At 45.6% G+C, this 25,993-nt stretch overlaps 1 protein-coding gene across 1 annotated transcript in view; it reads right to left on the bottom strand.

Annotated features, from left to right (window-relative positions):
* The window catches only part of NSUN2 (NOP2/Sun RNA methyltransferase 2), a 29,485-nt gene extending 3,547 nt beyond the window's left edge, over nucleotides 1-25,938 (bottom strand). Inside the window, exons 1-17 of the mRNA XM_060009684.2 lie at nucleotides 25,743-25,938; nucleotides 25,483-25,640; nucleotides 24,220-24,324; nucleotides 18,671-18,776; nucleotides 16,294-16,365; nucleotides 15,429-15,513; nucleotides 14,065-14,257; nucleotides 11,961-12,035; nucleotides 10,693-10,823; nucleotides 7,692-7,765; nucleotides 6,993-7,123; nucleotides 6,579-6,675; nucleotides 3,679-3,863; nucleotides 2,944-3,036; nucleotides 2,079-2,214; nucleotides 1,207-1,287; nucleotides 754-892 (exon numbers count right to left, since the gene is read on the bottom strand). Of these exons, the coding sequence (XP_059865667.1) occupies nucleotides 754-892; nucleotides 1,207-1,287; nucleotides 2,079-2,214; nucleotides 2,944-3,036; nucleotides 3,679-3,863; nucleotides 6,579-6,675; nucleotides 6,993-7,123; nucleotides 7,692-7,765; nucleotides 10,693-10,823; nucleotides 11,961-12,035; nucleotides 14,065-14,257; nucleotides 15,429-15,513; nucleotides 16,294-16,365; nucleotides 18,671-18,776; nucleotides 24,220-24,324; nucleotides 25,483-25,640; nucleotides 25,743-25,847 (1,966 nt within the window). The 5' untranslated portion in view covers nucleotides 25,848-25,938. The remainder of the gene's footprint in view (nucleotides 1-753; nucleotides 893-1,206; nucleotides 1,288-2,078; nucleotides 2,215-2,943; nucleotides 3,037-3,678; nucleotides 3,864-6,578; nucleotides 6,676-6,992; nucleotides 7,124-7,691; nucleotides 7,766-10,692; nucleotides 10,824-11,960; nucleotides 12,036-14,064; nucleotides 14,258-15,428; nucleotides 15,514-16,293; nucleotides 16,366-18,670; nucleotides 18,777-24,219; nucleotides 24,325-25,482; nucleotides 25,641-25,742) is intronic.
* Nucleotides 25,939-25,993: the final 55 nt, after the last annotated feature.

Here is a 25,993-nt window from a genome sequence, read left to right as displayed (position 1 = left end):
CCTGCCTGGGGAGACGAGGACGCCTCGGCACGGCGAGCTCCTACTGCTCAGGCTTCAGGCCGGAACGTAAGGCATGAGACCACGTAACTTCAATGACTGATTTGTGCCCTTTTCATCCAATCGAGCCGGAAATAAGGAATAAGTTATAAAAAAGCAAGCAAGAATGAAAAGAAAAACAGAACTAGAGTCCCAGGTGGAATTATTTGTATTCGTAGGAGGAAACGTCACGCAGTGATTCGAGGTGGACGTTTATGAAACAGAAAAGCAAGGATGTGACCGCTACCCACAGAGCAGCAGGAACCTTGGGCAAGGACGCACATTCTACCGCGGGGGGCTGGTCAAGCTGCCAAACCAAGCCGACAGCCTGCGCTCGTCTCTCCTGGGCCTCGAGACGCAGACACACCCGAGTGCTGGGACCTGCCCTCTGCGTCCACGCGGGGCCCGGTCCTGGCTGCCTGAGTGACAGCGGGCGGCTTGGGGCTCTGGCAGGTGGGCCGGCCGGGCCCCGACACCTGCACAGGTGACCGTGGAAGGCTGGCTCGGGGAAGGAGAGCAACCCCAGCAATGCCCTTGACCCTCAATGAAAGGGATTATCAGGTGTGTCTCCAGAAATCCCTCCGAAAATCGACACAGGCACTAAGAACAAAGCCACAACATACATAAAAGTGAAAAAGCTCCGTCAGGCAGGAACACCTGCATCTCCACTATGTGTGCGAGGACAAGCAGCGCCTCTGCGCCAGTCAAACTGCTTACCCATGTCCTTGACTTGGCCGTATGCCTCACTGCTGAGTTTTCTAAAGAATGGATTTTCCTGGGTTAACAGAATTTTAACATCTTCCATCGAGACGGTGACAATTCTTGAATTAATAAATGGATACAATGTATATATTCCCTGTGGGAATAAAGAGAGTGGCCATTACGAATGGCAGCACACCGCCCATGCAGTGAGGTGAGCCGCCCGCCCAAGGCCGCGGGCTTTGGCGGGCCCTCCCCTCACGTCAGCCCCACCCCTCACCACAGCCCCAGGCAGGCGGGACACACGCCAGCAAGCACAGCCCCACCCTGGCGCCCCGGGAAAGCTCAGTGTCTTCGAGAGCCCCCCTGGCAGCAGCCGGCCCGGTGCTCAATGGTCCTGACCCGCCGGGCCGGCTCAGAATCACCCATCCACGCCTTCACGGCTCGTGCCGCCCCACCAGCTGCGCTTACCTCCTGCGCCAACCGGAAAGCACAGTCGAACTCTTCACCGCTGTTATTTCGACACCAGACTTTAACCCCAGTGTTAATAACCTGGAATGGAAAATATCAGGTGAAACGCACGTAAGTGAAAGTCAGGATAATCGACTAAAATACTCCTTTCTAGCACAAGGAGACAGAGCTCTAAGTAGCTGCTGAAAAGAAGGAAAAAAGGAGTGGAAAATACTTCAAGAGTCATCTGACTAAAATAGACGTTCTCTTGCCCCGACCGATACTCTCACACGGCTTTGGTTTCTGTGGCTTATACGGACTGATAATTACAACAGACGTTAAAACGAGGAAACTCTGAGAACACAAGAATAGGTCAGCACACATTCCACGGGCCATCGGGAGCAAGGATGCCGTCAGCCTGGAAGCCCCAGCGGACACCCAAGAGAGGACAGGAAAGATGGCACCTAATGGCCTAGCACTGTGCTGAGAACACTCTGACCTCGGGGGCCTCCAGACCACAGAGATGAGCTGCGTTAAACAAGCAGGCAAGAGGGAAATGAGCTGGGAAAACTGTAAAGCAAATGAAAAGGGGGCCCAGAAGTGGAAAAAATCTAAGGAAAATGGAAAAGAACAAAGCCAAGCGCCCACAGGAGCAGCAGGCAGACGTCGGTCCCCGGTGACGCAGACGGTGTGAGCCCAGCGGGGCGGACGGGACATGGCCGGGCAGCCTGTGCCTGGCAGTGGCTGAGGCCCCCGGGCAGCTCGGCTCCCCTCTGCCCACGATGGACAGACTGGCAGGGCCGCGTCAGGGCCAGCCCCTCCCAGCCGAGTCCGAGCAGACACGAAAGCACCGCGCGCTGAGCGCACGCGGGCCCCGGGGCTGTGAGCTGTACCTTCACTCTCTCACTGTTGTTCAGCAGCACGTTTCTCAGCTCCTTGGACACCATGTAGAGCTGCCTTCTCTTCCCCTCCACGGTTCGAGTTAACAAATTCATCTTTGGGAAGGAAGGGCCCAAAGCATAAAATTTCCTGTGAAAAAGACAGGGCTGCTTATAAGAGCTCCGTTCAGAATGTGACGAATGCCTCTTGGCGGCCTGCTCTCCCCGACAGATCCCATTTCTCAAAGCTGCTGTGGTCAAGGGTGCTGGCACTCTGCCGTGGACGCCCACCTTCACCTGCTTCACCTGGGCCTCCAGGAGCTTCGCCTGAGCACAGCTAGATCTGGGACCTGCATTAACAGGTGTAACTTCTCCCCTCAACTGCTGCTCCAACAGCACACCTGAGAGGACCCACCTGCTCCACGGGCATTTTAGGAGGGAATTTTACAAACACAGGCAAAGGACCAGTTATCTACAAGACGATGAATGTAAGTGACCACTCTGGTTTAAAGATACTAAGTTCAACAAACAAGGAAGAGATGAACCCAAGACTGTTATCCTGAGCACCTTGTTCTACCTGGAAATCCCACCCAGACGCACTACTCTTCATTTCCTAACCGGGAGCAAGGCGGGGAGCCCTGGCCGCAGTCCAGAGTTTTCCATCTCTCTATCTTCTGTACCTTTGGGTGGCTTAGGTTCTCTGATTACTGCTCACCTTAAATTGAAGGGTTCAGTAAACACCCTCTAAACTTTCATCCAGCTCTGACATGCGTTGTTAAAAAGGGGCTAAATGAAAAACTGCAGTTAAACGTGACCACATGTGCATTTCACCCTACGGGAAATTTAAAAGAAGAATTTAAAACGCTGAATTCATCCTTACTGGATAGGTGGAAATAATGGGTCGTCTTCAGGAATAAATACAAACGGATCTTCTTTAAATCCAAATAACTTCATTTTCTTAGATGGAGGAGGACTGAGAAGGGAATGGAGACGAGGTTATCTGTCATCCGAGGAATACCGCTAAATCCCAACAGCACATCCCTCCTCCCGCCCAGCCCTCATCCCAGCTCCATGCCGCCCAGGCTCTGGAGGGAAGTAGGTCTCTTCCCTCCGGGGGTCATCAGCACTGAACCGCGTCCTATACAGCAAGGACCTTCTCACCCCTGCAAAACCACCCCCGAGAGAGATCTGGGTTCCTGTTTAATCTACAAGGGCTGGGGAGACACAAGAACGTGAGGATCAAGACACAACCGTTGGGCTTCCCTGGTGCGCAGTGGTTAAGAATCCACCTGCCAATGCAGGGGACACGGGTTTGAGCCCTGGTCCGGGAAGATCCCACATGCCACGGAGCAACTAAGCCCGTGTGCCACAACTACTGAGCCTGCACTGTAGAGCCCGCGAGCCACAACTACTGAGGCCATGTGCTGCAACTACTGAAGCCCGCATGCCTAGAGCCTGTGCTCCGCAACAAGAGAAGCCACCACAATGAGAAGCCCGCGCACCACAACAAATAGCCCCCGCTCGCCGCAACTAGAGAAAGCCTGCGTGCAGCAGCAAAGACCCAATGCAGCCAAAAAGAAAATAAACAAAATAAAAAGACACAACCGTTTCTTACCCACACACACCATCTTTCTTATTTTCATTATTCTCTAAATTCTCAGCTCTTTCAGTTGCTTCTGTGTCACTAATACCAGCGGCCGGTTTACTCTCCAGCTCCAAGGGGTGGGAAATGCTCCTTCCCATGGGATCTGCGGGGCCTGGCTGCACAGGCCCCTGCGGCTCTGCAGACTCACCCTGCAGCTGGAACAGGGGGTAAGCTTGTTTAAACTCAGACAACAACCTCCTCTGCCCTGATACAGGAAAAGAAGGAACTCAAAATGTCACAAAATCCATCCAAATGAATACAGCATTTCATGTACAAAAGAGAGACAACAGAATTTTTTTAAAACAAGTGTCTTAAATCTATCTGCTATTATAAGCAGAATTCACGGGCACTGATTCTAGTTTTAACTTCCTGTTTCCTAGCAAAGGCCAACAACGCCAGCTTGTCTTCACTCAGAAATGCTGCCGTGCATCTGCTCTGCGTGATGAGTCGCATGCTGCCCCAAACATACTATCTGGGGCCGAGAAGACAAGGACATACATAAAGGACAGTGGAAACTCTCCCAGGATCCCTGGGTAAACCGCTGTGGAAGTTAGAAGAAAGATAGTAGAAAGATAAAGTGGACCTCTAGGGACTGAGAAACTACCTGTAGAAAAACGAACTTCTGATCTGGGATAACAGTATAATTTTGGCTTTAAGAATGTGCAAAATGTTTCACTTACATTAATTTTTTATGTATATTTTATATACAAGCTTATATAAAAAAACTATTGCATAACACAGTACAGCGACTACAGGTAATAACACTGTTGCATATTTCAAACTTTCTAAGAGAGCAGATCTCAAAAGTTCTCACCATGAGGAAATACATTCTGTAACTATGTATATACAAACAGAATCATCATGTCGTCCACCTGAACTAATATAATGTTTTATGTCAATTACACCTCAATAAAATTCTTTAAAGCTACACGTCCTTTCTAACAGGTCACAAGATTGGTAAAAGTGATAATTCTCAATCCCTATGAAGTGAGTTTACAAATTAGGACACCTGAACACAGAAAAGTTCAACATGTCCCTCAGTTCACAAAGCTATTAAGTGGACACGTTGGTAAGGTTCTAAAGCTATTAACACTAGGCAACACTGCCTCCCAGAAAATGTACTCTATTTGTTTAAAAAAAAAAAAAAAAAGGCAAAAAAGAACAAACCCTTTGCCAAGGCTAGCAATGGTACGCATCCTTTCTATGCCCACCTGTGCCTGCTGTTCGGAGCCCGTCTCCCATGGCCCTCTGTGCAGGAGGCTTTTTCTGTTCCATTGCAATGACCCAGATCTAATCCTGCCCCCTCACAAGGATACCAACAGCACTTTGTCAGCATGGCTCTCCCCGGCTCCAATTCTGACTGTTTTTACAAGCTCCATCACTTCAACTAGACAACGGCGTCCTGAAGACTGAGAATCTGAGTTATCAATGTGGCCCCAGCAGAGTCACGCTGGGCGAGCTCACAGGGCAGGCCGCCAAAACAGGTTTTCAAAGCTAAATGAATGAGGAGCTGACATACTCACAGGAGACAGAAGTAGTAGTAAGATTTAAATGAGCAAATGATACCAAGTTGTTCTAAAAGGTAAGATGCCCCATCAGAGGTGGCACACTGAAGAGAAAGCTCAAAACCACTTATGTGACAAAAATGTCAACACAGCCCCAAGTGCAAGTGAACCTGAAGTACACGTACGTGACAGGCTCTGACCAGTACCCTTGTAGTACAGCACAGTCGTGCACTCTGACCATGTCAGATGTGCCCGGTGCTATGTAAGATGCTTCTTAGAGTGGAAGTTCACACTGTTTTTAAATCTCGGAATGCAAGCATGAAAAATATTTCACTAATAACTTACTTTAATTGCATGAAAATCACATTTTATTATACTGCGATAAATAAAATGTCATTAATCTCACTTTTTCGTTCACTTTTTATAATGCGGCTGCAAGAAAATTTAAGTTACCATGTGGCTGGTGTTCATGTGTCAGGGAGTGCTGCTCTGAGCCCCATGGCCCCATTCCTGACCGGGAGTGAGGGGCTGTGACAGCCAGGGGCTCCGCCTCTGGGAAAACCTCTCCAACCTCACAAGCGCCGTGGCGACGGCCCGCAAATGCCACGTCCCTTCAGTGTGAGGCTGTGACCCAAGCATTCGTCTGGATTAGCCATACCCCAGAGAACAGTTTCCTTTCTGTTTCTCCAAAGGCCAAGCATTATTTGTCCTCGTTTTCCAGCATGGACTGTGACTCCAGGCCATGTTCCACGGCAACGGAAGGAAGGCTGATGGACATGCTAACAAAGTTCCCCACGTTGATACACTGATAAAGGGGAGGAGAGCGCATCACACAGCAACTTTGTGTCAAGACTGAAGGCTGCCCTCTCCGAACCCCTCGGCTTCATGGCCTCCCTTACATAACCCAGGGGGCGGCTGAGGTTCGTTCGACAGGTCAGGCCCTATCTATGTCCACTTCAGCCAGGCCTGGACAGCTTGTCATTACCTCTTATGGCCAAGGCAAAGACTGGCTGGCCTGAGGTTGGCAGAGTTGTTCCGACTGAAAACTACCCACAGGAAGGCAGACACAGACACTGGCCTGCAGGGGTTCCTTCTGATCCTAAACCACAGAGCAGCCGTCTTTATGACTTTCCAATTTTTATTAAAGAACTGGATTTAAGATATAGAAGAAATGCATTTCCCAACTCCGCCTTTTCCACCTCCCTTATAAGACACGGCTGCTTTCTGGAAAACTCAAAATTTAAATTTAAGAACACCACCATCACCGCCTCACACACAAAAACGCTCCACTGACCTCGGCCAGCTTCTGCCTCAACTGCACAAAAAGACCACACGGTATGCTACATTGTTTCGGAAGATGTTTACCTTTGGGGGACGTTTATTCCATGGCATTGAAGACTTTTTCACTAATACTGCTACGAAGAACCCTCCAGTGTTTTGATGATGTGGTAATATCCTAAGACTGAAAAAAACAAAAACAAAAACCCACACAATTTACCCTTTTTAACTGATCCTAAGTACATTCTTTTGCTGTAAATATTCACCCAACCCTCACTGACAGAATCATCAATGTGTAATGTGTAAAAAGTTAACGTAGTGGCCAAAGTATTACCTAATTAAGTTCAAGCCATTTATTTTTGTTATTTACAAATGCTCAACGCCTGCAGCTCAGGCCCTGAGAACCTTACTTGCTGAAAAGTTCACACATGAGGGGTCGGCCATGGGCGCAGCCCAGACCACGCAGGATACGCTAGAGGTCCCACCTCCCCACAAGCTCACCACCGCTCTAGGTGCATCGCCTGTGACTTCTCGGGGTCCTTTGGGGGGAACATGGTAGGCCGAATTTGGGTGTGTCTGCTGTGCGGAACATCATCCCATGCTGCAAACCACTGCCCATCCTTCGTCATCACCTGCAGAACGAGAGGGTGGGATTCTAGATTACCAGCCCCACCTAATAATAGGAAAAGTCAGAGTGGGCAATTCTCATTTCTCTCCAAAGCGAGGACTGTTTGCAAAGATAAAAATGCGACCACCTTTTATTCCATGAAACAGGACAATCGTTCTAGAAAGCAGCATTTTCATTTTCCATGTGGGTTTTTCTTTTTCTTTTTTAAAACAAGCCTCAGATTGTTCCTCGTTTAAAACTGAAAACTGAATTGTTTCATATTGGAAACAAGGCTTGAATTCCAGCCAGTTAAAAGAAAAAAAGCAAAACTATACTTATGGGGATGAGAATAAACAAAGCTGACTTCTAACTGCAGAATAAAGACAGGAAAACTTTTCCAGTGCCAGAGAGAAATATTTGTGTAATCATACCATTTGTCATTAAACATAATTTTGAAATTGATTCTGAGCTGCATAACCAAATGTACTATTTATTCAAGTTACCCAACTGTGGGTGCTCTAACACACCACAAGTCTAACAGGTCTATCAAGTTGAGCTGCCCTTCTGAGTCAGAGTCCTTGCAGAAAGACTACCTTCCACTGTGTGAGTCCAGGCATCCACTTTAGTCCTGGCAACTCAGAGGACACATCAGCAAGTTCCAAGGCACCTATGTATCAAACAAAAGACAAAACAAAAATTCACATTACGCCCAGTGAAAGAAACTAATTATAAAAGATCACATATTGTATGATCCCATTTACAGGGAATGTCCAGGGAGGGCAGATCCACACAGGCAGAGAGCAGATTAGTGGTTCCTGCGGCGGGCGGGGTGGGAACAGGGAGAGACTGCAAATGAGCTCTTCTCGAAAATGCAGTGAAGTCACTACAGGTCACTGAACTGCACACTTAGAACAAGTGAATGTTACGTGCATAAATGACAGCACAGTAAAGCTGCTGCAGTAAGGAGCTGCAGAGTCCACACCACGTCCGAGACAAAGTCCACAGCAACAAGAGAAGCCACCGCAGTGATAAGCCTGCGCACCACAACGAAGAGTAGCCCCCGCTCGCCACAACTAGAGAAAGCCCGCACGCAGCAACGAAGACCCAGCGCAGCCAAAAATAAATAAATAAATTTATAAAAAGAAAGAAAAGAACACTGTGTCTACAGTAGTACTGCTACAAGAAGCTGTAAGTTAGGGCCATTACAGGAAACCTCTCAAATGAACTACCATCCACAGAACACAGACAGAGCAGACGGTCTCAGGAAGAGGAAAATCCAACATAAGCTCCATGGAAGCTATGAAAAATGCAGGCAATCATGAAAACAGAGCGAAAGAATCCCCGAGGTGGAGGTCCAACAGTAAGAAACCTTTGACAAAAGCATCATACTGACCTCCACTAGTACATCCAAATATTCTGGCTTTTAAAAGCAAACACTAAATAATAGGGCAAGTGTACGAAAACTGGTTTTCTCAATCAAACACTGCCCTGCGCTCAGCAGTGACTTTCTGCCAGCATTTGGGTCAGAAGCTGCCAACGCTGGCCCAGCGCGTGTAGACTGAATGCGTATCGGCCACCCTTCCCCCAGCTGAGTCTGAGGACTTCAGGGCGGGGACCACAGCCTCTCCAGTCGAAAGCCCCAGCAACTGCAGAGTACAAGGCCCAGCCAAGGCCTACTGTCTGATGAAGCCACGTCCACGCATGACGCCTCTACATGACGTCTACACGTGACGGAGGACAGAGATGAGACATGTACAGTGTGGTCTGGAGCAACCACGTGCAGAGATGGCTGTGAGAGCAAAACCGAGACTGGAAACCCACCTGCCTGGTTAGAAAGTAATTACAGAATAGGACACTAAGAGTTAAATTTACTATCAAATTACATCACCCACAGCTCTCCTCTTCACATGCCTTTCGAAATAAAGTACCATCAAAAATGTAGAGCTCATAACCATGCAAGAAACACTGTTCAGAAATCACATCTTCGGGCTTCCCTGGTGGCGCAGTGGTTGAGAGTCCGCCTACTGATGCAGGGGACACGGGTTCGTGCCCCAGTCCGGGAGGATCCCACGTGCTGTGGAGCGGCTGGGCCCGTGAGCCATGGCCGCTGAGCCTGCGCGTCCGGAGCCTGTGCTCCACAACGGGAGAGGCCACAGCAGTGAGAGGCCCGTGTACCACAAAAAAAAAAAAAAAAAAAAAAAAAAAAAATCACATCTTCATGTAAGTATAGCAAAACAAAATAAATACAACATAGTAAATTCAGGTCGAAAAGACCCCAAAGGTGCGAACAATCAGAGGGCTGACCACACAGCACAGAGATCACTCGGCCACTAAGAATGTAACGGAAGCCTAGACGGTCTCGGTTACTGCCTCAGGAAATGCACACCTGTTTCAACATCTGCATTTCAACTTGCTTCATACATAAGTAGAAAACTCGGTAGCATTCTATTCTGGAAATATAGTTAGTTTGAAATCTCCAATTATTTCTGTTAAGGAGAAACTGATGGAAAGCTTAACATTTCAGCAAAAACATGAAAACATTATGAAATGTTCTTACAACCTACGCTGGTCCCTCAGTATAAAACAGTGTGGTAAGACCTCACACCCATTAGGATGGTTACTATCAAAAAACAAAACAAAAAAACAACCACCACAACAACAAAAAAACCCAGAAAATAACAAGTGCTGGCGAGGCTGTGGAGAAATTGGAACCCTTGTGTGCTGTTGGTGGGAATGTAAAACGGCACAGCTGCTGTGGAGAACAGTATGGTGGGTCCTTAAAAATAAACACAGAATGACCATCTGGTGCAGCAATTCCACTTGTGTGTACGCACATAAGAACTGAAGGCAGGGTCTAAAAGAGTTATTGGTACAGCCACGTTCAAAGCAGCGTTTATTCACAACAGCTAAAATGCAGAAGCAAAACCAAGTGTCCATCAACAGATTAATGGATGAACAAAATATGGTCTAAACATACAATGGAATATTTTCAGCCTTAAAAAGGAAGGAAATTCTGATATATTACATAACATGGGTAAACTTTGAGGACATTATCTGAAAAGAGGTAAGCCAGTCAGTCACAAAACAACAATACTGTAATGATTTCACTCAAAGGAGATATCTAGAGTGGTCAAAGTCACAGAGGCAGAAAAATAATGGGGGGGCGGGCAGAGGGGATACTGGGGAGTTGTTTAATGGGTCCAGAATTTCAGTTTAGCAAGGTGACGAGCTCTGGAAATTGGCTACACAACAATGTGAATGTAGTTAACACTATCAAACTATATATTTTTAAATAGTTAAGATGGTACATTTTTAAGTTATGTAAGTTTTACCACAATTTTTTAAAAAATGCAACAGTGTGGTAAGGATCTGACATAACCTTTCAAACCTAGAGAAACAAAATGGGCAAACTGCAGAACTCATGAAACACAACAAACCCATTATATAAGCATGTTTTTAATCAGGGATACCTCATTTTAGGATTTATAGGCTAATCACACAAGCAAACGTAGAAAAAGCCTACAGAAAAATACACTATAGCAATAAAGGTTTTGAAAAGTACATACTCTTATTGAAAGATCATCATGCACTTACCTTCACTCTTTTCCAGTAAAGATGCTATGACTGCTTCATCTTCAATGGGGTTTAGTGAACACGTAGAATACACCATCCTGCCGCCTTCCACTAGCTGTTCAGCGCCCCGAGTTGCAATCCGCAGCTGTAAACTAAGGGCCGGAGACTAGGTTACCCCATGTGCCGAGCACATCCGCATGGCACATACATCAGAGGCACTGACTGTAGCACATATTCATTACAAATTTTATGACAGACATAATAAAATATAAAATACTCTGTGTAAGATGAGCAACTCCCATATAAAGAAAAAAATAACAACAAAAATTTTAAGATTTTTAAGCGAAGTTAGATTAACCCTATATAAGATGTTCCCTGTTTATCTAAAAAGCACCTATTTATAGATGTTGTTACTATATGTTGTTACTACAATGTTGTTACTGTTGTTAATCTTTCCCAACATGCCAACAAGCAAAGCATAAAGCTGATTAACAAATGAATTCAATATATTAGCTAAATTTCACTATTAAAAAGTCTCCATACTTATACAAATATTTGCTTTTTCTTTCCATGAGCAGTTTGTATCTCTTAGTACATCATATTCCCAATTGCCTGTTTCACAAAAACAGTAGTAAGTTTTTAACAGAGAAACAAAATTTCCTGAAGTTATTTATGGTAAATATTCATTAGTACCCTCCAGATCACCCATAGTTCTACATTTGTATAATTTTAATGTTAAGTGAAAAAAAGAAAGCAAAGCTCTGTAGACAGTAAAATCAAAACAGCTATTTTAAAAATCCCTCTGCACAGAAGAACACTATAATATACCAGGCATGACAGAAATTATCTTTGAGTTATAAGAGTTTCTCTTCCCTTTCACTTCTAAGAACTTTCCAAATTTTCTTTAAAGACAACCAAAACATATTTCTGAGAGGTCAAAATGTTAAGCAAAATAATTCAACACAAAAGAACTGAAAACAGAGAGGAGAAATATTAGTAAGAAATGGTCATTTCATGGAAAACACATGCCTGAAATGTGACAGGAAACTTTTATAAAAGGCGTTCTCAATAAATGTATACCTGAAATGTATACAATCTTCAGTTTCCTACTCTTGAGAGGTTTTAAAAACAACTACTTCTGACAAATAAGCAAACTCGCATGAAGGTGGCCATTAACATTCTGAGGATTACAGTCAGTCAGCTGAAGCTCTGGATGCCCAGGTAATTCAACCATAAACCTTCACTAATCTCTTAGTCACACAGGGCTACCAATTACACAGTTTATTTACCCATGCAGCTGCAAGCTGTTTAAGGTGCTCCACTTTTTCCAGACGTCAATGTTTTTCCTCATAGTGCCATCTCCACTGCAAAGAAAGATATTTAAAAACTTAAAACTCTGTACCGGTTAGATGATCACAGCTTAACAAATATGTCATATTTGAGTTAAATTACAAAACAGGTATCATTATTATTACTATAAACACCAATTAGAAAACAATCTAAATTCTCACAAGCTACAATAAACTTTCTATTTTTGTTTTGGGGACACTCTAGTACAGTAAACTAATTGCACTTCCATTTCAATGCAATAAGGAAATAAAAGATTTGAAAAGAACACCTCTCTCAACAAAGAGACAGTAATTTGTTTCCATTTGAGAAAAAATACTATAGCAAAACTAATCTTCAGGGCTTCCCTGGTGGCACAGTGGTTGAGAGTCCACCTGCCGATGCAGGGCACACAGGTTTGTGACCCAGTCCGGGAAGATCCCACATGCCGCGGAGCGGCTGCACCCATGAGCCATGGCCACTGAGCCTGCGCATCCGGAGCCTGTGCTCCGCAACGGGAGAGGCCACAACAGTGAGAGCCCCACATACCGCAAAACGAAACAAAACAAAAAACTAATCTTCAGACCTAGGACACAGAACCTTTTGATCCTGCTACTTAGAAAAGAAACTTGGCTAATCAACAGTAACATTTTAATCAGAATTACAAGAATAATGATAAACTTATACTCATAAAGGATTTCCACAGCAAATTCAATTAAGCCAATTTAATTTCTTTACCAAGATTTTTCTATATATCACACTTAAACATTTTTTAATTTCTGCTTTTACTTAATGGAAATCATTTACATGTAAATTCCATAATACAGAGTTGATCAATTAATCTTTCTGTGCATGTCGAATTTTATCTACTCAGAATTTGAGTAATTCCTGTGTCTGCTGGCTTTCTCTGTAAAATTTAATTTTCCTTGATGGTCTAGTCACATGTCCTTGAGGTGAGGGGTCTGCAGGATGGAAACGTCCTATACGATATAACTGCTTTCAAATGACATCCCTTGCATGTATGGTGGTGGCTTAAATTCTAATTCCCTCAGCTTACAACTCAGAGCTCATGAGGTCACGTCTTTCTCACAGTATGATATTTGTGATCGCAAAAACACAGGGGTGGGAAAAATCAGTTTTTCTGATCCAAAGGAAAACTAAAAAGCTGCAATCTAGAAAGAAAGGAACATAGCTCATGACCTATTTCAATTTTGTGAAGGAGAATTCTTTCGGTATTTGACAGGCGGTCACACTCAGTGCTAATGAGTTCTGCCACCAGCAGTAATCTGCCCCTTGTTTAAATAAGACAGGATTTAATTCCGATGTGTCATATTTAAACACTGTGTTTAGTGCTAACAAAGTTCTGTGGCAGCGTCTGTACTAAACTTTGTCTCAACAAAGTTTGTACTTTGTCTCAACAAAGTCGTGTGTTCAGAAGGTATTAAACATGTGTGACACCAGTGCCTGTGTCACTGCCTCCAGGAAATTAACAGACGTTTTAAGTTTGATTCTCTTCTTTTTGGAAAAACTAAGTTATTCAGTTATGCCATGAAATTCTTTTATAGGTAAACTCTAAAACTCTATAATTTATTTGTAAAACTTGAAGAAAGGCACGTGTACAAATACACTTGAGTTTCCCAAAGGTTGGAACCCCTGAGTTTCACTGTGCTACATAAGATTCACCACAGAAGCCCAATGTGATCACGTATTATCCTATGACAAGTATCCTACATACTCACCAGAAATAAGCACAAGCAAATCGCTCGCGGCACTAACATCCTGAAATGCCTGTTAACGAGGCTTTATGACGACACTGCTTGCCTCTCAGGTATCTTCTTCGTGTCCCTTTTCAAGACGATCAAAACCACCCCCTTTCTGATCTCTTCGTTCTGTTTATCACTAAAATTGAGTTTCTGGCTTCTGATTTACGCTCAGTGTCTCTCTCTTCAAACCAGTTGCCACAAGACTGACACCTGCAATTGCATGCACACCGTGTGCAGATTCACTTTAGACTATATCTGATTTGATTTTGAGTGGACTCTGGGCTTTCCGGCCTCTTAATCATACCTGCAAGGGACGTCACATAAGATGCGGTCATAGAAGAGAATCTCCTTCTTCCCATTCACATCCATCTGGAGCCGAGGGATGCAGGAAGCATCGTGGTTGACCACCATGATGCAGGGACTGCTCAGCCGCTTGGCCTGATGCACAAGCAGGTAACAGCGCTTGTTGTCCACGTCATTCGCGATGACAAACCCCTCTGGGAACATAAAACTGCGTCAGGTGAAAGGTGGCGTAAGTGGAGCAATTTCCTGAAATGTGTAACCTCTAGGTTGGCAGGTGAGACGGACAACTGAGCAAACGTAAGACCGAGCTTCAGATTTGCTAGAACTAGGGAAGTGGTCCAGAAAAAGGAACCAGGTGGCTCGGCATGGATTTCACAGTCAATTAAAATGTCAAAACTTCAAAATTCATCTGTTCAACAATTATTCACTTTGTACCAATTACTGTGCCAAAAGTAACATTTCCATTATTAACGATTAACTAAAAAGGAGGGTGAGGGAAGAAAGATGTAGAAAACAACGAAATCCCCCAACAAGTGTTTAAAATAGTGCACATGTGCTGGGCCTCCATTCTGGACCCTGCGAATCTGCTTCCTGGGGAGGGGCCGAGGCTCCTCAGGGTCAAGTCAACCCGCTCCCTGGGAGGCTCTGACCTTTGCAATCTTACATAATGTCCTCCAAGTTCAAGACAGATGTCCCATTTCGTATGTGATGTCTGGCAATGTCACAGAACTCACCTATTAAATGGCAGTGGGATTTGAACCTGGGGAGTCTGACAGCAGCTCTGGACAACTACATTCTCCTGCCTCTCACATAGGTAGTAAAGAGTCAAAAGGAAACAAAAACCCCAATGTGAGACTGTTACTACTGAAAACTCAAAGGGCAATCTACCTACTATGGCTTTAAAAAGAAACACCACTTGCTTTTATAGAAAATACACGTAGGGGGCTTCCCTGGTGGCGCAGAGGTTGGGAGTCCACCTGCTGATGCAGGGGACGCGGGTTCGTGCCCTGGTCCGGGAGCATCCCACGTGCCGCGGAGCGGCTGGGCCCGTGAGCCATGGCCGCTGAGCCTGCGCATCCGGAGCCTGTGCTCCACAACGGGAGAGGCCACAGCAGTGACAGGCCCGCGTGCCGCAAAAAAAAAAAAAAAGAAAAGAAAAAGAAAATACACGTAATTCTAAAGTAAAGGCCCTCCCCACAATGCACGTGTGGGTCTGAGGACAACTGACAGGTGTGCACAGCGTCCAGCTCTACTTCCAGAGACACAAAACCCATCTGCCTGATGCCTCCTGTGTTATGCTCTTTTCCTTGTCTACAACCCACCAAAGTAGCACCCCTACCCTTCAAAAACCAGCCCAGTGCATACCTGGGAAAGGCACGCTCATGTCGGCATGCAGCATTTCGATTAGCTGTGTGGTCTTTGATCCAGGTGCTGCGCACATATCTAAAATCTACTGAAAAGCAATAAAATGTCTGATGTTCTTCTTTTAATAAATCAATCATCCTACATTTAATTTAGAACGACTTAAAACTAGTTTCTCATTTCTATTTCACAACCCAAATACATTTATTTATAGAATGAATCTATAGCATATTATACTGAACTTCCAGAGGCCTAATATTATATGATGTCCCCAAACCACAGAAGGATAAAGATACTTACTCCACAGGGGATAGGAACAAAATGGCACTAGACACCAGTGAAAGCAATACATTTAGGGATGATGAGTAAAGATGCTAAGTGCGAGAAGCAGTATAACAAAATGCTAAAAGGCAGAGCTGGCTGGGTTCAAGTCTCAGCTCAGTCACTGGCGACTAGTTGGTGACTTCAGGCTCCACTTTCCTTTGCCTCCTTCCCCTCATCTGGAAAAAGGGGGACAGTGATAGCATCTACCCTCACAGGGGTATGTGGATAATAAAGTGAATCGATTCACAAAAAGAACATAGAACAATCCTCAGCATTCAACAAGTCCTCAATACATGTTCACTATGATTTTCAACCGATTTAGTCAATCAAGAACACTGAAGATTATCTGAGTAGTAATTAAAGAAACTGAGTTGTAAAAATTGCAAAAAGAACCTAAAATAAATGTCATTCTCCACTTTACCCAAAGTGAAAAGGAAAACAGAAATGATTAACTATATAAAGAAAAAAAGGTCTCAACAGAACAGAGAGACACAAACACTGAGGGTGGTCTACCCACCAGAATTTTCTATTCAATGCACGATACCTTATGGTGAGGGTGAGCATTAAGCAACAGTGGTGGAATCATGCTAACGGCTTCTTGACGACTGATGTTTCCCTTAGAAAATAAAATTTTTTAAAAATCAGCAATGGCATTAAGAAAGGCAGAAAAAAATTAATACTGGGCGTTATTTCCAATGCAACAGGAAAATACCATATAATTATACCAGAACACAAAAGTTAGTACTATCACATAGACAGTAAGTAAGACAGATTTTTATACTAGTGGATAAATGGTTGCTACCAAAAGACTAAGTAAGGATGACCATAAATATCAAAACAACATTAGAATATTAGAATTTCAAGTATAACACGAGCACAGGACAGGACAGAAAGTCCCCGTTAAAAGTTTCATAGCTGAAACTGTAAGTTCTATCTCTTAGTTCTCCTGTTTCCAGAACAGCCCACGCCTGCTCTGTATTCCTGAGAACTGTCCCCATCAACCACTGCCCCCATGTTTCCTGTGGAAGAGAGAAAATAATTAAAACTCCTCACTAAACCAACCATCCTCTAGATCTTCACTCGTGGGTCAGGACATCTGTTAAAATGTACAGCTGTTCAGATTCAGACAAAGTTCCTTAGTGAAATCCAGCACTTGTGCCAATCACAACTCTATTGTAACAGCTTAGGACTAAACACTTAACAAAAAGCCAAAAGAGCATCAGCTACCAGGAGGCTTCTGCTTCTTTACAACCTGGGGCCCCTGTCCTGGAAAGGCCACCCAAGCAGCCATCACTCATCTTACACCTGCGCACCTGACTGTCAGAACCTAAACACAGGCCTCCACTCACACCTGTTCCTTTCACCTCATGGGTTTCCGGCCAGCACTGCATCTGTGAGGACTGAACCATGACTGCCTCGCCAGGGGCACGGATCCCAAGTTCTGGGTTACACCTGTGATTCTGAAGAGCCTGCCTTCTGTTTTCACCCGAGTTGTCACTCAGAGCATTCATGTAGGACGAGGATGTCAGGCCCGTGGCTAGACACCCCAGCAGGTGGTCCCTGGATTCACGGACACTCTGCAGTCAACTTTGAACAACCCAGGGAGTATTGCACCCTGCTGACTCCTGATCAAAAATCTGGACTGGTTCCCTACCATACACGCCGCCAACACTAAACTCCAGTGTCCTCTACCTTTCAAAGCTGCCAAAACCCAGCTCTTCACGACCTACCGGACTGTGTATCCCTCCATTCCCCACAAACCCTCTGCTCTGTTGAAGTTTGAACCTAAATTGCTCTCTAACGCATCCAAGTAGATTAAGAGCCGAGCCAGAGAACCCCTTCTTGTATGAGCCCGAGCACAGAACTGGGCCCGTGGTGGTGCTCAGCTCTGTTTACTCCTTACCAGGGTAGGGATGGGGGTGGGAAACCAGGCAAGCGGAGCCCAGGTTACCGGGTTACCAAGCTGGACACAGAGCCACAAGAGGGAACAGCTCTACCCTGGACTGAGTAGCTACTAGAACGGAGCGGGGTGAAAGGTTTCTAAATTGGTTATGGCTTCACGGCAAGAAACATGGGAAGCACGATAATCCTGTCAGCTGGACACAGACGCTCCGAGTGAAAAAGAAATAAAAACCATCTGGTGACACAGAGGTTTCCTTGGCTAGAAAAAGGAGATTAGAAAATAAGAAGGGGCAGCTTCTGATTTTAAACGTGAGACTATTAAGAATGCCCAAAAAACTGAAAGTAAACTGCAAAGCTCACAACATCCAAATTTTATGGGCATTCACTCAATCATGCATTACACGCGGGAACAGCTATTTTGTCGGGGAAGATGTGAGGCTAAAGGTTAGAAGTTCAAGTGACTGAACCGCCATCAGGGAACCTGGGGAGGCGGAGGGGCTGACAGGGCGAAGGCGAGGTCGTTCTACGAGAACCAAAGTTGTTGCATTTAGGTCTTGTTTGTCTGCCTGGCAAATGCGGGGTAAAACACTTTAATAAAATACACATGGCCGCGAGAGCATATCGCTTTCTCCGCGGGAAAGGCGCGTGGCACGTGCACCTCGGAAGGACATGAGAGCGGACAGGGCAGCTGCTCCTGAGCGAGGCCCATGGAGCAGGGCGCTGTGCCCCGCCCCCGGCTGCGGCCACCCCAACCCGGAGCGGCCAGAAACAAGGAGCCACGCCGGCATGTGTGACGGTGCCCGCCGGACGTTTCACGATCAGAGGCGCCAAACGAGACAGCAGCCACGTAACTTAGCAGAAATTCAGGGGGCGCGCACACACTTCAGCGGGTTTTTCTGCCTGCCTCATCCACCTCGGCACTCCCAGAGGCACGTATGGTTAAAATAAAACTACCGGACTGATACTAAGGCCCAGTTAAAGTTTCAAGGAAACCAACAAACGTAGAGGCATCTACTCACAGATTCAGTTTCGCTAACCAGAAACTGGTGAAACTTTTCCAATTGTGGAGACTTTCTCAAGATTTTTCGACTTAAGTTTGTGTGCCAGGCAAGTTCTTCAGGATACCTGACCGAAAAGAAAGCAAAACATTTATGGGTTATGTTAAAGCGGCCTCTTCACAATTTCTTGCTTATACAGGTCATAAGCCAAACGAGACACCCGGCTGTGTTCCGGCCGCTCAGTCCCGTCCTCGCGTGACGGCCAGCAGCACCGTGAGAGCCCTGGGACACACGGGTGCACTCTCACTGCGCCCCGTGGCCCCGGCACAGGCGGCCTGGGCGCTCTGAGAGACACACGCACATGACACCACTGAGAAGTTATGGTGATGCATGTCCACGATCTGATGAAACGGGAGCCTCCCACCCCGCTGCTCTCCACTGTGGTGAGCTAACGTGACGGCACGGAGGCCAACAGAGGACATAAGGTGACGAATTACTTAAAATGCAGATCACACAGAATCAAAGTGATGCCGTAGGGCAGGTATTAGAATGTTTGCCAGACGTTTGATTACAATCCTTTTTACTATATTTTTCACTATTTCCAAAACAAATCAGTCCAATAATGTACTGAAATGTTTTACATACCAAAATCCTTGGAAATCACCAATGCATTAATTTGAGCTCCTAGGCTGCTACTTATACAGACCTAAGAATGAAGCTTCTCCTGCCATTTCTGGGAATATATTTGAACTGTCTATAAATCACACCACCACTGATTAGGAAGTGTGTGCTTTTTCATCGCAGCTTGCACCTGCCCACCCACTGAGCTCCAACTGCACAGGTCGGTACACGGATAGGACACATGGGGCCACGCTCAGCATAACGTGGCACTCGGTGACAAATCACACCAAACTCATTGTTAACTCTGAGGTACAATAATGAGCTCAACTTAACAATGCAGGGTCACGATGTTTCCATGTGTCAAACTGCAGCTAAGGCGACAGCCAAGAAAATGAAGCTGGAACATCTGAAAAACAACACATCTGACTGCTTTGAGACTCTGATTATTTGACAGACACAAACTCAGGCTTAAGATCTGAAGACACTGCTCAACTGTCATGTTATCATGAGATACATGTGAAAAATACTTTCCACCAAACAATGAAGATTAAACTGGCTGAATCTGTTCACGGCCACCCTCCAAATGTCCCGGTGCTTTGTTTCTATCTCTTATGCCTGCTTCTCTCTTCAATATTTAACCTGTTTCAAAAATACAGAAGCAAAATGCAATCATACTTATCAGACAATTTCAAAAAGTTTAGCTTTAAATACTCCCTTTGGCCTCACTAGAGGTGAATGGCAGGGATTCACTCAGGTTGGCTCCAGCTGTAGAACTGAAGAAAACCTGCTGACTCACTGCTACCTTTGCTGATATCCAAACGTCTACTGGCAACCCCAAATTGTCCGTGACTAATGACAGCACACATGCCAGTTACTACTTTACCAAGCCACCAAACACCACTAATTTGAATGCTGCCTGCCACTATTCATTGTACATTGCTGAAGTTTCATTTTCAAATAGAGACAGCAGTCTCTAGATATAATTTGAGGGAATATTTCCTTATGTGCCTTACAGGTTGAATTTCTAGTAGTTAAAATGTAAATTTACTATTATAAGAATAAAATTCGATTGTAAGTTATTGTACGTTATTATGATTGTGAAAGCTCTTACTCATATGAGAAAAATATTTAAGAACTTTTAGACAGTTAAACACAGACAATTAAAATGAAAAAGTATGTTTCTTATATAGCTTTAGGAACAACTCTTTTGAGCTAACAGATGTTTATGAAAATCTTCACAGATTTCAACATCAAACAATCTTAAAAAACTGTATTTAATTTATAGTTATGTAATTCAAATTTAGCTCCTGAGTCTCTAAAGTCCTATTTTGCAAACTTGTCGTATCTTTTAAGGATAAATTAAAAGCACCACTGTTCCCTTTGTCCCTAAAAAATTCTTAAGAGAAACAGTCTCTAAATATATACAACACCTACGATAAATCATCTTCAACCCAGACATTTAAAAAGAACACAAACAGCATGACAATAAGGTGTGTTCTCAACAACTGATTGTCAAAACAAGGTCTCTTAAAAATTGCTTTAGGATAATTCCTTACAGTTCCTAGTCTATGAAAAGTAAGGATAAAAATGAAATCTGCCCAAGCTATAAGTCCTATACATGATAAGTCCTATACCTTCTAGAAAACCTGGTTCCCAAAAACATTTCTCCTATATTATATCCCACGATGTAGCAAAAGGTTAGAAGAATACATGACCTATTTCTGCATTTTGAACAATATAGAAAACCACCAGAAGTAGTTTAAGCTTCTGCTTTACTTGCTTACTGATTTATGGGTTTCCCACACTTGACAAGTGAATTTGATTGATTAAATGTTTATACAATAAAACTATCACACAACTTCACCGATAATGGAAGAAGGTTGACTATCAGGAACCCAAATCTTACAACATGCTGCTCACACCCTTCAGCCATGTTCAGAAAATTAAAGCAAACAGTAACGTGTAGAGAATGCCTGGCTGTTACTGGAGTGACTCGCTTGTGTTCTTCACCCACAGAACACCTGCAGAGCCTTTCCAACAAGTCTGGGAACTGACTGGTCCTGTACCCATACCCCAAATTCAAAAATCGAGAGCGAAAAATAGCCGTTAAATGTTCAATGAGCTGATTAAACAAAAGTATGACCACAGTTTGCAGAAAACAATAAAAATAGCGAGACTAGGGCTTCCCTGGTGGCGCGGTGGTTGAGAGTCCACCTGCCGATGCGGGGGACGCGGGTTCGTGCTCCGGTCCGGGAAGATCCCACGTGCCGCGGAGCGGCTGGGCCCGTGAGCCATGGCCGCTGAGCCTGCGCGTCCGGAGCCTGTGCTCCGCAACGGGAGAGACCACAGCAATTAGAAGCCCACGTACCGCAAAAGAAATAAATAAATAAAAAATAATAGCGAGACTAATTCCTGTATTTGTTGGAGCTGTGGAGGAAAATCCCACGAGAACAGGCCCAGAGAAAAGGCGCCTCTTTCCCACAGGAGCACGTGCTGAATTTTCACCTCCTCTTACTGCCCAGACCCAGAGGACACTCAGAGACCTTCGCATCCGAAAAGCTGCACCTCTGAACATAAGGCTGAAGGAATAAAAATGTTTTCAGGTGATTGTGAGAGGCAGCAAATGCAGGCAAGATTATTAGAAATAGAAACGTGCACAAAGACAACCTTAAACCTGCTTCTGAAAACATCAGATGACCCCTGCTTAAGCGCCAGGACATCAATCACATCTCCAAACCTCGGCACGGAAGAGTTAAGTCTACAACCCAAGTCCTCTGAGAGGAAGAGCAGCTCACCACGTGAAGGCTACCTCACTCGGCAACACTGTAGGTACAGCAACTGGAAATACATCTTCCTTGTCCACTGGCCTCAGGACCGCGGACATGCAGTGAGTGACCACCAACAGCCACCGAGCACCTGAGTCCTTTTCCTGTCCTCTAACAGTCAAGCTTTTAAACTCTGACTAAAATCGTTTTAACGAAAAAAAACACCATGAAATGTTCTGGCTTAATACTGAAGGTTTAGTCCTGTGTCCCAGAAATGCATTCTATAATGCTGACATTTGGTTTTGATCTGATTTTAGCATCTGGCCATTCAGCATTCATTCTAAAGGTGGATGATGTGCACATCTGTGATACAGACACTGAAAATCCAAACGGCCAACAAAAGAATGAAAAGGAAGCAAATCCACAGCCCATGATTAATGAGAACCTGACCTTGGTCTGTGATCACTAAAGGGTATCACAAGGGTAAAAATGAAAGGTAACATCAAATACATGAAGAGTCAAAGCTTCAGAAGTTGCCAGGAAATGCTGATTAAATTCAGCTTTTTATAGCAATCATTTAAAATGTGTTGTTGTTTTGTGAGAACTCTCAATACCGCAAAGTTGATCATCGGAAATGTGGAGCTACAGCAATTTAACGACTTTTCTGTTTATAAATTAGTCCAGGGCTCGGTATTGCTATGGTTTGTGCTCGAGTACTCCAGACATTTTACGAGACAGAAGGGTCTGCCTTCACACATCTGAGCCCTGAACTGGACCCTGAGAAACAAGTAAGCCACAGGACACCTACGGGACAGTAAGATTAAAGGGCAGTGAGCAGAGAGGGCAGGAGTGTGCTTGGGAGACACTGGAGACAGCCGACACACAGGACGGCTGAAGCAGCCTTGCTGAGCCTTTGCCAGGTGAAGGGCTATGTTGTGATTTCTAGTCATGTGATTCCTACTATCTCTTTTGTTTAAAATAAATTTATTTATTTTATTTATTTTATTTTTGGCTGCGTTGGGTCTTCATTGCTGCGTGTGGGCTTTCTCTAGTTGTGGCGAGCGGGGCTATTCTTCGATGCGGTGTGCAGGCTTCTCACTGCGGTGGCTTCTCGTTGCGGAGCATGGGCTCTAGGTGCACGGGCTTCAGCAGTTGTGGCACGCAGGCTCGGTAGCTGTGGCTCGCGGGCTCTAGAGTGCAGGCTTAGTAGTTGTGGCGCACGGGCTTAGTTGCTCCACGGCATGTGGGATCTTCCCGGACCAGGGCTCAAACCCGTGTCCCCTGCATTGGCAGGCGGATTCTTAACCACTGCGCCACCAGGGAAGCCCCGATTCCTACTCTCTTGTATGACTTTTGGCAGCGTTGAGTAGTCCGAAATGGAGTCACAGTGACCAGTGTGAATCTCCGTGGTGACTGTTCGGAAACGTCTGGTGTTTGGTAACGTCCTCAGAAAGACGGCATGGGAACAGAAGGGTGACAGGTAGAGAAGAGAACCCCAGGTGCATAACTCTTTAAAACACTGAGACAGTGGCTGGAAGGCTCATCATCCCAGGACCTTATGCTCCAAGGCCGAGGAGCTGCTTCAGACAGAGACGCTGCTGGAGGCACTGTCAGATCAGATGGGGACTTCCCGCCTGCTCACATCCCAGGAAAGGGGACCAACATTCATGCTGAGACGCCCCCTTCATCACCCCCTTCCTTCCCTCAGGTGCATGATTACCTTCTCTTATGTCGTGTGGTGTGTACAATAAACCGAGCGATTCACAAACTGAACATCGGCTACCCTCCATGTTACCTCCCGTGCCGCGATTCTTACCTGGCCTAACGGCTGGGCCCTGCAACAAAACATTAAGTTTGCAACGCTTCTGACATGAAGACAAGGGGTGTAAATGGAAATGGTGGAAATGGTAATGTCAAGGAAGGTAAGAGGCTGGACTGACTTGGAAAAATTAACTGAGATCAAGACTTCAACACACTACGGCTGCAAATCACATAGGAAAACTTGCACACCAGCGTGAACTAACAGCGATAAAAAAAAGCACTGGGAAGAACAGGAGAATGCCCGGAAAATATATTCAGGTTCTTTCAGGCCAACAGCAAACGCACTACCAAGAAATACATTCAAGTGAGAAAGATTAAAACTCCAGAGAAATATCCAGCAGGATGAAGCCTCGTTATACCTACCAACTCAGAGGCTGTGGAACTTCAACTTTCTGCCCATCCACCTCCAGGTCCTCCAGTTCCTTGAAATACTTGTTCTTTAAGCAATGGAGAATCTCTTTTGCGTGGCTATTAAAAAGTAAGCAAGTTTCAAATCCATCTGGAAAGCTAATTTAATAAATTTTATCTCTCTGTAAATTCAAGATTATGTTTTAAAACTAAAACCATCATTGTGTGGAGAGAACACATTCTTTCATTACTGCCTTTTTACTCTATTCTTTCAAAGCTTAACAATCCTCATTGTCTGACCACTAAAAGGTGATAAACTAAATACAATACTACTGCGTTCCTTCCCTCCTAAATATTCCTCGAGTTCCAACTTCACTTGCAGGTCATCTTCAAAAGGTATAACTGAAACCATACCCTGTAACTTACACACTCAAGGCCCATAGGCAAAACACAGTGATTAACTGAGACCTCTAAGCTTGTTTTGCAAAAGACCAGGGATGTGCAGACATGGAAACAACATGCTAAAGGCCCCTTCGCGTGGCACAGGCGCGTTTAGGGACTAAAATAACGCACGGTAAACTTTAGACATCACAGGCTGAAAATCCACCACATGTAACAGACAAAACGCCCCACCCCGAATTTGCACATGGGACCCATAAACAGGCATGAAGGACAGAGAACCTGTAGGGAACTCTTGAAACTCACCCCAACTTTCCACCCATCATTTCCAAGCCCCCTCCTCCTCTTACTGGCCACCTCCAAGATAAATACCCCAGTCAACAGCTGACGGGGAGAGCTGAGCTCTGCCTCCTGTCTCCTTGCTTGGTGGCCCTGCAATAAAGCCTTTTCACTTTCTGCAAAAGCCCCTTGCCTCGGTATTTGGTCTTTGTGCAGCGGGCAATGGGCGCGCACTTGCTCACCTACAAGACTACAAAAAAACATTATTTTTAAGGAAAGAGAACACTGTACGTTTCACTTAAACTCGGTAATGTCACAAATTCTCATGTGTTCCAAAGGGTGGGCATCCTCAACTCACGAATTCCCAGGAGTCAACCCTTCCTCAGGCTGCATTTTCCTTTCTCATTCTGGCCTCCCAACTTGCAATCCCTCCTTTCCCTACGCCGTAGGACACTTAAGCTCCCTCCCCTCAAGGCCTCCAGGATCTCGAATCCGCACCGCTGACATGCGCTTCTTAGAGGAAAAAATAACACCCGCGTTTTAAACCTTGGGCGTTCTAACCCCAACTTTCCAGGAAATACGAAAAGCATGACCCCCTACCTTTTGTAACCCGTAATTCTTAAAGTGGCCGGGAGAGGCTCCCTGAGCGCTTCCATGAACTGGTCCCACTCGCCTTCGGGCACGATCTTGAGCTCCTGATAGTAGTGCTCGAACAGCTTGTTCTCCTTGACGATCTCGGGGTACCCGCCTTCCCAGCCCTGAGGAATAAGAGGGACGTGTGCCCAGGGCCGGGGAGCCTCCCCTTCGCCGCCCCACAGGCCTGGGGATCGGGGAGGTCCCCGCGGGTCCCCGGCTCCTACCGCCCCACTGCGCTTCCCGCCGTCCTCGGCGCCGTCCTCCGCGCTCCCGGGTCGCTGCTGCTGCTGCTGCTGCTGGAGCCGCCGGCTCCGCGACCGCCGCCCCATGGCCCACGCGGCAGCGCACGCCGCCCGCACACAGCGAGCCGCCACCCTCGGCCGCGAGCACTTCCGGGCTGCAGCTCGAGGACCCCGTGGGTCAGCGCCTGCGCCTCTCCCGGACCTGCAGGACCCTTCAGGAAACAAGCCAGAGC

The sequence above is a fragment of the Delphinus delphis genome, chromosome 3 (genome assembly GCF_949987515.2).
Source record: "Delphinus delphis chromosome 3, mDelDel1.2, whole genome shotgun sequence".
NCBI classification, from domain to species: Eukaryota; Metazoa; Chordata; class Mammalia; order Artiodactyla; family Delphinidae; genus Delphinus; species Delphinus delphis.
Note: the sequence above shows the minus strand (reverse complement) of the source record. Positions and strands in the feature narration are given on the sequence as shown.